The 16,084-nt window shown below is 42.8% G+C and overlaps 1 protein-coding gene across 1 annotated transcript; it reads left to right on the top strand.

Moving 5' to 3' along the window:
• The first annotated feature begins 252 nt into the window (after nt 1-252).
• On the top strand, nt 253-16,084 carry ywhaba (tyrosine 3-monooxygenase/tryptophan 5-monooxygenase activation protein, beta polypeptide a). The gene is made up of 7 exons (XM_012869560.3): nt 253-393; nt 4,694-4,854; nt 7,942-8,082; nt 9,508-9,631; nt 11,202-11,365; nt 11,583-11,678; nt 13,426-16,084. The coding sequence occupies exons 2-7, from the start codon at nt 4,702-4,704 to the stop codon at nt 13,480-13,482; spliced, it is 735 nt and encodes a 244-aa protein (XP_012725014.1). The 5' UTR covers nt 253-393; nt 4,694-4,701; the 3' UTR covers nt 13,483-16,084.

Here is a 16,084-nt window from a genome sequence, read left to right on the forward strand (position 1 = left end):
CTGAAGAAATATGTTGTTAAAATAAAAAGATTACTTTCAATTAAAGTCCGGCAAGGCAGAAGAATTCTGGGCTAAGGCAGCATCGGTTGACATGATGCTGATACGACAGCAACGGTCTCATGGAAACAGTTGCCACGGAGACTGGCAGACGTCATCCCGTAACGGTTGCCATGGACCTTCTGACGTCAAAGCCCCTCGCAAAATGGTTAGGAAACCCCCTGGCGCCGTCGCCATGGATACTGGCGGGGGGAGGGGTGGGGTTTAGAGGAAGCGGAAGTGTCAGAGCAGGCGGAAGTGGTACTGCCCTGAATATCCCGAGCAGCGAGCGGAGGACGGCTTGAGATACTCCCATCGTTAAGAGAATAAAATCAGGATCCCTAATACGCTCTAAATGTGAGTTCATCTGTGTATTAATGGATCAATATGTAACATGCGGGTTAATCTGATTAGCTACTGTGAAACGGCAGCCCGTGGTCCCGTGGGCTGCCTCTGCGGCGGAAGGTGCCTATTGTGGTTTGGGGCTGGGTGCGAGAAATTTAGGCCAGAGAATGTGACTAGATAATGAAAAATAACCGACAAGACACCTGCGACGCGGTTGCAAGTATTTGCGAGGGCCGTCGGCGTGTTACCGATGATTTGACATCGAAGGCGCCCGGGCTCGGCTCGACGCGAGCCGTAGACGGCGCGGGGAGGGAGACGCTTCGCTCGAGTCTGGCCATTTTGACAGCTTAGCAAGCGGCCCGAGCCGTCGCCAGAGAGAGAGAGAGAGATATAGAGAAAGAGAGAGAGAGCCGCCCGAACCGTTATGGCAGCCTCTGCCGAGCACGCATCACGACGCGTTGCCGAACAGAAGCACTGCGTCGGAGAGCCCACATTAACGCGCCTCCCGTCGCTGTAGACGGGTAGGAGAACGTAGCGCTAGGGGCGAATAGCCGAGCTCCGTCATGGCGCAGTGAAACGAGCTAACACACCCTCCATATTTCCCGGGAGTTGTCAGCCCATAGGCGACGTTTTTCTTTTTTTTTTTTTTACTGGAGAAGGGGGGAGTCGCTGCTAGTAGAACCCAACCCGCGGTGCACATCACGTTTGAAATGTTGCATTACCCCCCCACACCCCTCCCTCCACAGCTGGTTGAATCGTGGCCTTCGGTTGGGTGTCGTCGCTGGGTCAGCTCCCGCTTGCTAGCAGCTAAAGCTAACGGGCGCTAATCTAGCTCTCCATCTTAAAATTCCGCAGGGGAATGCGACAAGGAGGGCGTAGCTGTTAGCACGCCGAGCCAGCCGCTGGAGCGAAACCTCTCCGGTTCGGTAGCGGCTTTCTTTTTAAACCCTTTTTTTTTGTGTGCGTGTCGACGTTTTTGGGTGGTGTTCTGTCCGCTGTTTGAAGATGGTGGCTTTTTTTTTTTTTTTTTTTTTTTTTTTTTTGGTTTTTCTTTTTCTTCCTCCCCTCGACGTGGGTAAGCCTGTTAACAACCAGGTGGTTGGATAACAGCCTTGCACGTGTAGCGGGAGATGCTGGCGTGCTAGATGATCGGAGCTCAGTAAGATCAATTTTAATCGATCCGTGTGTCATTAACGTCATCTGTTTAAAACTAAACCGGGGCAAGCGGCGTTTCATAAAGAGGCAATCAGAATATTACTCTGATGGGCTGCTGGTGAGGCTTGTTACAAACTGGTAGCAGGAACGTGATGGTAAAAATAGATTTTTATATATATATATATATATATATATATATATATATATATATATATATATATATATATATATAAATTGATTTTAATCAAGATTTATTTGGTTTGGAAAGTCAATAAGGCAGAATTACTACTGAGAGCCCAAACTAATTGTTTATTGCTTGTTTGTGGAGGCATTTATTTTAATTTTTTTATTTTGTTGTACTATATTTTTATATGGCCCACAACAGTTGATGGGTGGGCCTGTGGGTGAGAGTTTTACAACATAGTAAATTAAAGGTACTATAATAAATGACTAATCCGCAAAGTGTGCGTCTTGGTTAATGTTGGATTTAAAGAAGAGAGGGTGCATTTAATATCTCTAAGTAACTAGATTGCATTCATCTTTGCAACAACACCTGGAATAATCACATCCCTTTGATTATTAAGGGATATTAATAATAAATATTTATTTCTGATCCAGGCAGATTTCCCTCATTGTCCTCAGCACAACTCTGCATCCACTTCAGCTACGTTTCCCATTTGATGAGAAGAAATGAGTTTTTGAATGTATAGGAATATGCTTGGCTAATGGTTTAGGTACTAGTGGAACCCCGCTTGATGCGAGCAGGCGATTGATTTCTACTTTTTAGCTCCTGAATCAGAGCCCAACGTGTGCTTTTGGGAGTTCTCGCTGCTGCAGGGCTATTAATTACGCTGCAGTACTGAAGAAAGCAATGAAAAAGTGGCCAAACTGGCAACTAATTGCTCCGAGTGGCTAAAGACGATCAAGTTAGTTTTGTCCTTTCACTCTGAGGAGGTCTGCTAAAGCTACCGACATACTTTTTAACATTGTATTACACAAACATTTGTCTGGAGAGTTTTGACTAGAGGTCAAAAATGGTTGAAATACCAAGTAGTTTTAGAACTGCTGCAACTAAATGTACGCACAAATCCAAAACCCCCTTTGTGGATGTACGCGATCACACTTTTATCTAAGGTACTGAAGCAGAAGCATCTATCTGGCAATAAATAAAACAGGATGTGGTGAGGCTTTTCTCAAGGAAATGCGGTAGTGAAACCTCTGTAATCTAACGGAACACCAATGGCCGGTTGAGACGCACGCCTATGCCCTGTAGAACCGCGTCGAGTCGTTAGCTCGTCTTCGATCACAGATCGACCACATTTAAGCGTCCGAAGAGAGCCAGCCTGCACCGACCAGTTGTTCCAGGATGCTGGTGGTGAAGACATGCAGGCATTCCTGGCTGCTGTCTCATGCGTTACAGCAGGTGACCAGTCAGCTTTCTGAAGCGTCGCGGTATCTGCTCAGCATCACCAAATGTCTGAGCTGTTTTTAATTGTTTGATCGCGTTGTGATTTTTGCAGTTTTTCAATAATAAAGTCTACTTTGCCGTGTGACTTAAGATGATTAACTGGGACGTTAACTGTAGGATTTTGGTCTCGGTAGCAAAGAACCGTTTGACTCAGAAAACCAATCTGCAGTCATTCAGTTGTCGATCACTCAAAGATTAAAGGAACAATAAGTAATAGTGACACCTAGAGGTTAAAATCGGAACAACACACCCACAATATGCCTGTCACGGACACCCGGCGTTTCCTCAACGCTTTGTTGCTGCTGTGAAGCTCCACTGAATTTTTTACGTTCACAGGACAAATCTATGATGATGTATTCTGTTTTATTTCTGGTCCGCTTCTCTGACTGGCTTCCATGTCTGCAGGCCGCTGCTCTTTAGCAAAAATAAAATACCAAATACTTCGCTCTTGTTTTTGGGATATCTGGGAACTCTCATACGATTGGCTCAGAAACCAGGAAGTGCCAGGAACCAGTCCAGTAGCTCTGGACCGTACCTCTAGGTTTGACAGGAGAAAAAACGTGACTCAAACATTGTTAATGGAAAGGATTGATTGTTTATTGGGAATGTTACTTCCAACCCAGGTGACAAATGAGAAAAATTTAGGTTGATTTTATAGTAAATATCTTACTTATTGCTCCTTTAAATGATTGGCTCCTGCTGTTAAGCGCCATCTGGTGGTGTGAAAAAATCCTGCTTGTGCGTAAATTAACCAAACACCATTTTGATCAGGTAGCCACGCTGCAATTCATGCATGAAAGAAGTTTTAATACCATCACTGTTTTGTGAAAGTACAACATTGCCCCCTCCCAAAAAAAAAAACACATCGTGAAGGAGCTTCAAGTCTTCATTGCAGAAGAAATCTTGTGATGTCTAGTCCCAAATACTGAAGCAGTTGCATCAGAACATCAGCTTGCCTGAAGATATGCAGAGCCAAAGCTGTGGAGACAACCTCGTCTAACTAGTTGAGCAAATGCCGCCCTGACGGGGAAATGGATAGTTTGACCATCGGACTGCTTTGACTCACCTTAGAGGCGTGTTTGGGTCAAAAACAGAAGCTTTTTAGCGTTGCGTCCTCCTGGAGATCAGAAGTCGGGTAAGCCTGAGCAACGCTTGAACACCGGAGGCGTTCTGGGTTTTCCATCCAGCAGGGAGTTGATCAGAGCCAATAGAACAACATGCCTGCTGTCAAAAATAGACGTTTCACGGTGGCCGTACAGGACGGCGATGGATGTTGAGAAACGGAGGTTTGCAGATGAGAGGGAGCTGGAGGTGAGGCTTTGCCCTACTTAGACCTGCTGGCAGAGCTGAAGAGCAGAACGCCTTCAGGGATCAAATAAAGGGGAGAAAAGATGCCGTTTCTTTGACTTTTTAACTCAATCAAGGTCTTCAAGCCCCCGTTTGTCTGAAGAATCGAGTTTATTGTTCACCGTGGCAGATTTTATCCATAAATGGTTTGAGTTTTAAAACTGCTGCTCTGAGGCCTCTGTTCATCCTGCCCCACTTAGAGTCTGAGCCCTTGAGATTTCCTCACCTCTTCTTCTTCTGCTTGTCTATATGTTTTCCCCCATTTTTAATTTTACTGAACATTTTTTCTCCTCCATCCCCCCCACTTCCTTTTTTTTTTTGTTTTTGTCGTTTGTTTTTCAGCCTAGAAGATGGATAAGAACGACCTGGTGCAGAAAGCCAAGCTGGCAGAGCAGGCCGAGCGCTACGACGACATGGCGGCTGCCATGAAGGCGGTGACGGAGCAGGGCCAGGAGCTCAGTAACGAGGAGCGCAACCTCCTCTCTGTTGCTTATAAGAACGTGGTACGGCAATCATGACTCTGCAATTAGCTTCTAATCTAGTTTACTGTCCAGCGTAGAGCTCACGGTCGAGTCCGACAATTAAGTTGAGTTATACATCTAAAATTGACTCTTACTTTGCTGCTTTGATATTATTTATTTAGCTAACAGGGAGTTATGTTATTAAAGCAATCAGGACTGTTTTAATAAATGTACACCTGCCCTGAGCTTGACCACCGGTCAGATGAAAGCAGTTTGGTTCTGTAAACAAAGAAAAAAGTGACTCGCTTTCACACAGAGTAAAAAAAAAAAATGTTTGCACTTTTGTTGCGTAATTAGATTTCTTCATATGAATATCCACATAATTACAGCAAGGCCACGCCCATTTAGCCTGAGCTAAACGCTAGTTGTTAGCAAACGTACATGACGAAGTTGTCGTAGGTCTCGTGTCGCTGAAAAACACGACTGATTTGGTGCGTTTACTCACCATGTGGCAGCTAGCCCTCTGAAATTTACTCGCCAAACGGAAAATTTACTCGTATTTGGCGTCCGGCGAGCGTTGATTTCGGACGCTGTACCCCAGGCTGTAATCGTAACCCTCGGTGGTCGTTTAAAACTACGAGCTGGTTTGTAGTCAACCATTAATCCTCTAATGGTCTGAAACGGGGACCAGACTCAAAGGGGGAAGCCGACTTTTTAATAGAAGACATGCATATTGATCGATATCGATGATTATCAGCAAATTCAGAACAGACATTCAGACATTTAAGTGCAGATCTGGTCATTTTATTTTATTTTTTTTTGTGGATAAAGACACAAACACTGAATTCAAACTCAACCTTTTATTCAACCAAAGTTTTAACAAAACTTCCAGTTTTGCTCTCTGAACTCTTTGAAGGGGGCGGAGCTTGGTGAAGGAGCGTTCCTGGCTCTGCGTTGTGATTGGCTGGGAGGATGCAATGACAGTAATATTAACCTACATCATAGGCTGGTATACTAAAGAAAGGAAAACTGTTCTTCTGCTGAACTTTTTATTTACCCTTTTTTTTTTATTGATGTATTGTGGAGTCATCGTCAGTTCTACTTCTTATAATTATTTATCTGTCGTTTCCAACTTGGTTCGGTTTGAATTCCTGCGTCCACTCTTCTCTTCTAACAGCTAAGAGATTTACAGGAACATATACAGTAGAAGTTACTAATGGGATGAGTTCTTTGTTTTTCTAATAAAAAAATAAAGATTTTATGTCTGGCTGTCGTGCGGCAAGCAAGTTTTCCGGTCCTGTTTCTCTTCAGGATTAAAGTTTGTTTAAAGCTCATTAAAACTACGGTAGATATTTTTCATACTAGCATCAGTATTAGCAGGAGCGTTTTAAGTCACTGAGAGTAAAGAAGCCATCAGGGCCGTTGCATTTAGTTAACGTAACCAAGGATGTCAGCTGTAATCATTGTTCAACATCATGATTTTTTTATTTATTTTTTTTTGTCTCCATTTTTTTATTTTAGTAAAAGCTAACGCTGTTTTTCTCCCAATGTCACTTTGTGCAGGAAGTCCTGCCCTTGTGCTCTTTAAGTCTGTTGATCTGCAGCAGCACATGCGCCATGCATGAGCAGCTGGGGCCAGGGGCCACTACCAAGCCAGATAAAAATAAAAGAGCTATGTTTTTAAAGCTGCTCTATGGCCTCTGGTGTTGGACAAGTTGTCTGCTTCATGTTTCCCTCTTTGTCCCATATTAGCTGGATAATCGCTTGACTTTGTGTGAGTGCCCAAATGGATATCCCTTCGTCCCGTTTTAATCGCTTCTAATTGTGTAAAAAAATAAAGTGAACATCAGAATGAAACGAGTTTAAGCAAAACCAAGAGGTGAATTATAAATGCAGGACGTGGAAAAAGCCGAAGTCTGGACGGCTGCTCTGTGGAGGGAAAGGTTGTAGCCATTCAGGTTAATGTTACATCATTACATCCTCTCAACCAATCACAACGCCCAGGAACGCTCTGTTAACAAGCTCCGCCCCCTTCAAAAAGTTCAGAGAGCACACGTTCTTTATTCTAATGAAATAGTTGTAGTTTTGGTAAAAAGTTGGTTGGATAAAGGTTGAGTTTGAATTCACTGTTTGTGTCTATCTGATAGGTTGCTAAGCAACAGCATAAAATGGCCAGAGCTGCACTTAAAATGTGTTTTTAATTTATTGATAATTATCGATATCAACCAATATGATTTTTTTCCCCTATATCGTCCAGCCCTATACTAAATGCATAGCTATCTGATAATTAGGCAAAACTAGGATGCAATCTATTTTTATTATAAAAAGAAAATGTATACAGATTTGCCTTTTTTTTTTTAGGGAAATATTTTTATAGAATAGTTGATTAATCATAACAGTTGTCAGTGGAAACATTAATTAAAAGAATACTTTTTGTATTTCATTTACAACTTCCCACAAAATGACTCAAAATGAGCTAACACAGGTAGGGCTGGGCGATATGGATTAAAAAATAAATCTCCGATTTTATCATACCAAATCCGATTAATCAATTTTTTTTTTTCCTCCTTTTTGTTTCATAAAAAGAAATTAAAGAAATTATTTTAAAACCTTGCTTTTTATGTATTTCGTCAGGGAGTTGACCTGAATTCAAAGTGCAACTAAAAACAAGCTGTGAAACATGCTTGTAAAACAAGATGGCAGCCGTGCCATTATAAACAATGAAAATATAACAAAACATTTGTTGCTAGTGGTATTACACATTGAGCTAAGAACAGGCTTCACTGCACTTGTGAACTTCAAACTAAGTAAAAAAAAAGTAAATAAGTAAATGAAGTACCTCGTATTATGGTAAAAAAAAAAGTTTCTACTTAATATTTTGACAATAATTTTGCCTAAACATATATTCAGCATCACATGCTGTTCTCTTCATGGAAACCCAATGAGTGTATTGGCAAAATAAAATCCAGATTTTCCAAAAATGAAATTTTAAAGAATTGTAAATTCGATTTTATCGATTAAATTGATTTATCGCCCAGCCCTAAACGCAGGTAGTTTGTAGTCCTGGGCAGATGGTTGTTTTTTTCTGTCTCCTTTTAACGGCCGCTGTGTGTTCGCCGCCGCCGTCAGGTCGGGGCCCGCCGTTCCTCCTGGCGCGTCATCTCCAGCATCGAGCAGAAGACGGAGGCAAACGAGAAGAAACAGCAGATGGCCCGTGACTACCGCGTGAAGATCGAGAGTGAACTCCAAGAAATCTGCCACGACGTGCTGGTATGAACACCGATGGGAGGAGGAGGGGGGGGGGGTGCTGAGCGGGTGTGAAAAGAAAGAGATGAGGTGGGTGGTGATAATGGGTCCAGGGAATGGGATGGAGGTTGTTAAATAGGACAGAGGTGGTGGTGATGGTGGAGACGCGCCGTCAGACCCTGAACTTTGGCTTTCCCACATCCCCGCTTCATTTTTCTATAACAAACAACGACGACATCCTTCCTAACCGAATGGGCAGGTTTGGCGTCAAACACTCGCTGGTGAAACCGTAGAGACGCAGAAAGCCGAGGATGGGACGCAGTTTAAAAGGCCGCAGCGCCTCAACGCTGACCGCCTCTGTCCCCACGGCACCTCTGCATCAGCGTCGCCTCGCCAGCATCCCCTCCTTCGCGTCCCGACGAGCGGAGAGGAGAGGAGAAGCTGCTCAAGGTCAGATAGGACCGAAGCATTTCAGCGCATGAGCAGACGGCTAATAATATCTTCAAGGTCAAACCATCGGCGGGCCTCGGTGGTGATGTGGGGCTGCAGGAATGAAGGGAGGAAAGGACGAGTGGAAGCAGGATGTCCTTAAAGCCGCAGCAGGAGGAGGAGGAGGACAGAAAATAGTTGTTGTCCCAAAGGCGACGTCTGAAGATGGAGAATAGAAACACTTTTTAAAATGTCTTCATGTAGATCCAGTAGATTTCTCTGCAGAAACGCGTCTATAGAGAATGGAGCCGATAAGGAGCAAAGTCCCAGCAGGTTACAGCTGTTCTTCTGCCATTTTTAGGGCAAAATTCACTTCATTTATGTTTGAGTAGAACCGTTATGAACAAATTAACAAACTGAAACCGTCCCGACTTTTCCAGACAGGCTCGTCTTTCTTAGTTTGCTACTCTATTTTATTTTTTTTACTAAATATGTTTGAGTCTTTACCAAATGGATCATAATCAGCGTTATTGGCCATCTTTACGCTCTCAAGCGAAGAATCTGACTCAAATATATATTTTTACCTAAACATGCAGAAATAAGTAAACTATTCGGCTCAGGGTCCGACGGCAGCAGAAACTAGACGACGACTAAAGCTAAAACGCAGATCAACGTCTCTGGATAGCGATCTCCTCTGTAGATATCGGCACACTCCCCGGACAGGTCGGAGGAGTCAGCAGATTAAAACCGCCCTAAATGGAACAAAGCCGGGCTCAGTGCAGACTCAGTGCTACGGGGAGAGAAGCTGCAGCCGATCACACGGTCTGCACCTCTGCAGACGGGGAGACGAGGACGCTGGCAGCAAGCGGCTCCGTCCGCTGACCACAACGCGTTACGGCTCGCTTCTAAGATGCTAGCAGTGGTCGTAGCTCCTTTTACGTTGTTTCTCCTGCTGGCGTGTGGATCCCAGGCCTCCTGTCCCCCGTTTGTGACGCCTGTGGGTCGTCTTGTCTGTTACAGAACCTGCTCGACAAATTCCTCATTCTCAACGCATCTCAGGCAGAGAGCAAGGTGTTCTACCTCAAAATGAAAGGAGACTACTTCAGATACCTGTCGGAGGTGGCCTCTGGGGACTCGAAGAAGGGTGAGGATCTGAAATGAGGTTTCCTCTTTTTTTTTTTTAGATGGTCTAATTTGCATATTTGTTTGTCCATTTGTGACCCAGGCTGTAGGAGAGCTTTTGCCGAGACAAAAAAAAGTTCTTAAAATAGTGATTAAGTGTTAGGAACCAAAAATGACCTTTTTACAGAATGGTTCATGAATTTTAATACATTCCCTGAATCGACACTACATAAAACAAACTACCAAAAAGATGTCAGAACCGCACAAAGTGAACGAGGTGAATAAGTGATTGAAGCCGTGTGTGAATCAAATTCAGGGAATTATTTAACTGCAACAGTTTCGGAGACAAAAAAAACGACTTAAAAACTACATTTATGTGACGAGGCAGCAGCAGCCTGTGAGACAACGCTGAGGGAAGTAGGAACGATCATGGTAGCTCTCGCTGCTGCATCAATATAATGGCTCCAGAACGGCTGGTGCTCTCGGTAAAGTCGCCATTAAAACAAAAAGTCGCTTATTGAAAGAAAATTACTAAAGGGGTCTGAAAAGTTGCTAAATGTAGCAACAAAGACACTAAATGGACAAAACAGGACTGTTGTCTCTAGTTTTCCTTCCCTCCTGAGAGCAGCACACCGCTAGCAGCTTCACAGCAAGACAGGAAGGAGCAGGCGGCGTTGTTTTTTCAAAATAAAGTGCGTTTTAACATTTCATGATATTTAAATTAATTTCAATCTCGATTATGGTTGGTATAAGTGCAGAAATCTAGCCTAAACATAATATAAGGTAAATATATCTCATATGATATACATTGTTTTATCATATATTTTTTTCATTCTGAAGGTGTGGCAGCTTTTATTTTGGTGCGCCACAATCAATGACTTATAACCCTGCTGTTTTTGGCACTAAATGTGACCAATTGGAGTAAAACAAAAAGCCAAAACAAGGTTTGTTGCAATCTAAAAGCTCTTATACGTCACTGCTGAGTCTGTTTCCTCTGACTGCAGCCCTAACGGTTCGCTTCCCTTTGACTGCCGGTAAATGACTCAAACTCGGAGGAGAAAAGGTAAAACTTGAGGGAATTGTGTAGCGTGTGCCTGAGGCGATATCAGTTGTTCCTATGAACCACATCTGCAAGTCCCGGACGATGATAATTAGGTGGAACTCAGATGAAGCGTTTCTACAAATCATTATGTGGAAATTACACAGCCGGGCCTGAATAGATGTCATTTGATCTCACGCTTCCTTTGTCGTCTATTTCTGTCCTTTTCGTTAAGCCGCAGTGGAAGGCGCGCCCGCCTCCTTCGGCCTGTTGCTAGGAGACGGCCGCATCGTTTGTTGCCAGGGTTTTCAATCATCTAATTGCCATGGCGATAGGATGACTGAAGTAGCACTTGAGTTTATCTGGTATCCACTCAAATCAGCAGGTTGTTTACCAAAGTAAAGGCGCAATTTTTTTTTTTTTTTTTTTTTTTTTTTTTTTCCACAAAATCAGGAACAAACATTAAGAATGTTTGTCCTGTAGGAGAGCTCTGAACGTCTGAATGACTGCTGCTTTTTTAAAGTTATTTATTTTATTTTTTTTTTATTTGAAGAAACGGTGGAGAACTCTCAGAAGGCCTACCAGGACGCCTTCGACATCAGCAAGAAGGACATGCAGCCAACACACCCCATCCGGCTGGGCCTGGCCCTCAACTTCTCCGTCTTCTACTATGAAATCCTCAACTCGCCCGAGCAGGCCTGCTCTCTGGCTAAGCAGGCGAGTTCACAACACGCCCGTCTCAGGTTACAAAGCGTCCTGCCGGGGACGACCGGCCTTCTGGCTGTATACGCAGAAACACAAGCTGATCTTAAAAGGCTTCTTATTCGGTTAAAGTAATCCCACAAGCAGTGTAAAAAAAAGTTGATGAAATAAAAGAGCAGCCAGATGTCTGTGTGTGAAACGAAAAGCGTAACGATGAAACTCTTGGCCGCAGGCGTTCGACGAGGCGATCGCCGAGCTCGACACCTTGAACGAGGACTCATACAAAGACAGCACGCTGATCATGCAGCTACTAAGGGACAACCTTACTGTGAGTATGCCAGCGAGCTCACTTTCTATCCCTCCAGCCTGACACCTTAGCTTCACCACAGGAAGAAATGTACTCCTGTTTAGAGCTGGGCGATAAATCGATTTAATCGATTAATTCAAATTTACAATTCTTTAAGATTTCATTTTTGGAAAATCTGGATTTTTATTTTGCCAATACACTCATTGGGTTTCCATGAAGAGAACAGCATGTGATGCTGAATATATGTTTAGGCAAAATTATTGTCAAAATATTGTTAAGTGGAAACTTTTTTTTACCATAATACGAGCTACTTCATTTACTTATTTACTTTTTTTTTTAACTTAGTTTGAAGTTCACAAGTGCAGTGAAGCCTGTTCTTAGCTCAATGTGTAATACCACTAGCAGCAAATGTTTTGTTATATTTTCATTGTTTATAATGACACGGCTGCCATCTTGTTTTACAAGCTTGTTTCACAGCTTGTTTTTAGTTGCACTTTGAATTCAGGTCAACTCCCTGACGAAATGCTTGACATAAAAAGCAAGGTTTTAAAATAATTTCTTTAATTTCTTTTTATGAAACAAAAAGGAGGAAAAAAATCGATTAATCGGATTTGGTATGATAAAATCTGAGATTTATTTTTTAATCCATATCGCCCAGCCCTACTCCTGTTATCGTCTGCCACGCGTTCCCTGGTAGATTTAGTTATTTTCAATCAACCCAGAAGTTTGTTTCTGATAGTAAAGAAGGCGGGAATCTCTCTAAAGATAAAAGGATTTATGTTTTTTTTTTGTCTTATTTTTGGTGATAAGCTCCAAGTCTTTGAGGTCAGAGGGCCTCCTTACCATCACCCTAATCTGTAGCTCCTTCCACTGGTTCTCCCCCAGATCCGGTTCAGGACTCTGGTCGCCTCAGTCTGAGATGTTAATATCACTTCCAGCCAGAAGAAACATGTTGATTAAAGATTTAAACCCAAATCTGCAATTATGGGCTTAATTGTTCCGTTAATTAGGAAATATGGGTATTTATCTCAATATTATGAAAACTCCTTATTGAAATTCAAATTTTCTAACAACTCTCATTATTGTCAGTTTTGTTTTTACTGGTTTGTTCTACTGGAGCATAAATACTTTTCATTAAATTAGAACATGGGTGTCCAACTCCTTTCTATATGGGGCCACTTTGGTGTCATGAAGTCATTAAAAGGGCCGGTTGCACATGTATAGATGATACTTTTCATTTCATAATTTCATTCCAGTTCACATAGAACTATAAAAAATGCACAGTAACATAAAAGTAGCAACCTTAGGTCCAGTTTATACAGTTTGTCTGCAAAAAAAGTTGATATTGGGGTGAGTTACACTTACAGGAGGCACAGTTTTAGCCACTTTATACACTTTAAAAGGATATATGCCTCTACTTTATGACATGAAGTGCCTGTTTTTTTTTGGCTCTTGAGGGCCGGATAATTTACCTTGACGGGCCGGATTCGGCCCGCGGGCCTTGAGTTTGACACCTGTGAATTAGAAGATGAGTTTAATTACAGAAATCACAACAAAAAGCCCGTTTAGAATTGTCTTATTTTCATGTTTTCCAACCTGTCAGCTTATCAAGCCGGTGTGGAGGCAATCGTATCCATGTTGGTTTAAGAAATGCTGCGTCTCAGTAAAGCACGACCAGCTTAGATGACCTTTTTTCTCTCTGTAAACAGAAATGTGAGCGGCCATTTTTTTTTTTAAGCCTAAAGCTGTTTTCTGCTCCCTTCCGCAGCTGTGGACATCAGAAAACCAGGGAGACGAGGGTGAAACCGGCGACGCGGACAACTAGAGCGCACTTCACTGTTGACCCATCCCAACACCTCTCCCCCCCCCCCCCCTCTCCCTTTTATCTCCTCCTCTTTCTTCTCTCCTCCCTCTCTTCGTACACATAAAGCGGCCCGTTCATTCCCTCGTCCCACCTCTCCGAGCCCAGCCGCCCGACTTTCCTTCTGTATAACCAACAGCATGAATTGCACCCGACCTTCACAAATATTAACGAGCGAGGCGAGGGGAAGGACACGGCTCCGTCTCCCTCGCCGCCATCTTGGCTCCTCCTCCCTCCCTCCCCCTCCCTCCCTGCCTCCCACCCGCCCTCTCTCCATCATGGCACTCCGACGCGGGCCGGCAGCGTAAAACCTCTGGCCGGTTTAGTCTTCTAGCACGCAGAGAGGGTTTTTATCTAAATTAACATCCTCCAGAGCCCACCTTCTCCTGTTTATACCTTCCTTGTTTAATCTTTCTCTTCCACCCCCCCCCCCCCCCAACCCCCCCGCTAACATCTCGGTATGTTCTCTCCCTCCTCCTCCTCCTCCTCCCCTCCTGTCCTAGTGAGTTGAAGCATTTATATAGTTGTCCATCCCTTCTCTGTTTGGCTTTTCATAGTGTACTGGCAAAAAACAAATGGCTGGTTTTATTCCACTTTAAACGAAAACAAAGGTTATTAAACTGTCCGTTTATTTTCAACAAACGCTGTGGTGCTTAGTTTTTCCTGCAGGTCCTCCTGAGCTGGGAGTGAAGGGGGGGGGGGGGGCGGGTGGTGGTTTGATCAGCGGGGGAGTTCTGCTGGGGGTTCATACAGAAGGGTCCTCCACACAAGGCTGTATTGTGACACTGACAAAAGTTAAAGAAGTGTTTTTTTTTTTTTTTTTTTTTTTTTTTCTTACTGGGTAATCAAACACTCGCCGGTTTCATTTTTTTATTTAATCCTTTTTTTTTTTTTTTGCCAACTGGGACCTGAAAAGATTCGACACCATCTCTCACATCTTTAGTTTGAAGCTAAAGGGGTAAAAAAAAAAAAAAAACGGTAAATTGTTCAGTAGGAGTGGAAACATTCCATCTTTGGTCTCAGCAGAGCGGACCCGCTCGCCTCCCTGACCCCACCCGCCTCTCTTCGCCTCCGTCTGGGTGTGTTTGATTCTGTAACCAATCCATCAGCTCCGTTTTTTTTTTTTTGTTTTTTTTTTTTTGAAAACTGTAAAATTGTAAAACATTTTTTTTTAGAGCTTAACTGTAAATCATTGTTTTTTTTTGTTTTGGAGAACAGAATGGTTTCTGGATGTTCTTTACCACCCGCCTGCAGATAAAACCATGAAGCCGTTACAGTCAGCTGCTTCTTTTTTTTTTTTTTTTTTTTTTTAAACCAGATCTTTTTCTGTCTCCGTCTTCCGTCTCTGCTCTCATTCTGTCCATTCCTGCCTCTGCAGACAAGTTTAGTCAAGTCCCGTGTTAGCGCTCACAGCCGAACGCTGCAGAAAAAGGAAAAAAAAAACCCGCATGCCTTTTTAGCCGTAGCCGTTCGAGTCGAAAACGAGACGCTTTCTGAGACCCGGGCGTCTCTTATGTGATCAAAATCCTAATTCCTCGTCTGCTCTTTTTTAAAAACCGAGGTAGTTTAGGTGGAGCTAGTTACGAAAAAAAAAAAAAATAAAATGAATAAATCAAAGTAGTGATTTCCACATGTGTTTTTTGGTGCAGGTAGAGGCCTCGGCGGGTGTGTACATTTAAGGAGCCAAATCACAGCCGATCAGCCAATCGAGGAAATGAGAACCTGTAGTTTGGATTGTGGTTTTTAAACAATGTGCAGATCGGTTGAGGCACGCTTCCAGCTGCACCGAAAAAAAATAAAAAAAGGTTTGAAGTTGTCAGAGATTGGCGTCTTTTATTTCCCCCCTCCTTTCTTCACCAATCATAATAAGTGTTTAAACATATGATTAGGTTTAAGGACAGGTGTCGGCAGAAGCATCCTCCTCTTTTTCTGCTCAGTGTCACAATAACCTTGTCTAAAGCACCATGACATTCCACTCTAGATGTCGAAGGTATTTTTCGTTTCCTGGGGACAAATCTCTTCATGCACTGACATTTAAAAAGTAGAAAAAGACACACAAAAAAAAACTCATCCTCCCCGCTGCTTCTTTTTTTTTTTCTCTCTCTCTCTTTCTCTCTTTAGCTGAACAAAAAGACGGTTATTCTTCGCTTTCTAAGGAAAAAAAAAAAAAAAAACTGATCCCATGCAGTAGTGAATGTGGCACCGAGCCTGTCTGTATATCTGGTATCTGAAATCATTTTGTTTTTACTGACCAGTATTCTGCTTAAAATAAAACAAAAATCAACCCAAAAAACAACAAAACGGTCTGCTTCTGTGACGGTTTTCTTGCTTAGTCGCACGTGGCTGTGAAACTTTAGGGTTAGCTTAAACATACAAATAAAAACACGAAAAAAAAAAAAAAAACAACCCTGAGTACCTTTCCTTCACTCTGGTTCTTGACGTAATACTAGATTTGTGTATGTTTAAAGAAAAAAAAAAAAAAACTTCCCAACTCTAGTTACATGTTATAAACAGGACAAATTGTAAAAGACGATTTAAAGTGAAATAAAGTTTTATCAGTTCCGAA

The sequence above is a fragment of the Fundulus heteroclitus genome, chromosome 20 (assembly GCF_011125445.2).
Source record: "Fundulus heteroclitus isolate FHET01 chromosome 20, MU-UCD_Fhet_4.1, whole genome shotgun sequence".
NCBI classification, from domain to species: domain Eukaryota; kingdom Metazoa; phylum Chordata; class Actinopteri; order Cyprinodontiformes; family Fundulidae; genus Fundulus; species Fundulus heteroclitus.

Bases quoted from the DNA above. Each gene is read 5' to 3' on its own strand.
- ywhaba (XM_012869560.3), top strand. From the start codon at position 4,702: ATGGATAAGAACGACCTGGTGCAGAAAGCCAAGCTGGCAGAGCAGGCC. The intron at 4,855-7,941 runs GTACGGCAATCA...CGCCGCCGTCAG, and splicing joins CTGTTGCTTATAAGAACGTG to GTCGGGGCCCGCCGTTCCTC. The intron at 11,679-13,425 runs GTGAGTATGCCA...TCCCTTCCGCAG, and splicing joins TACTAAGGGACAACCTTACT to CTGTGGACATCAGAAAACCA.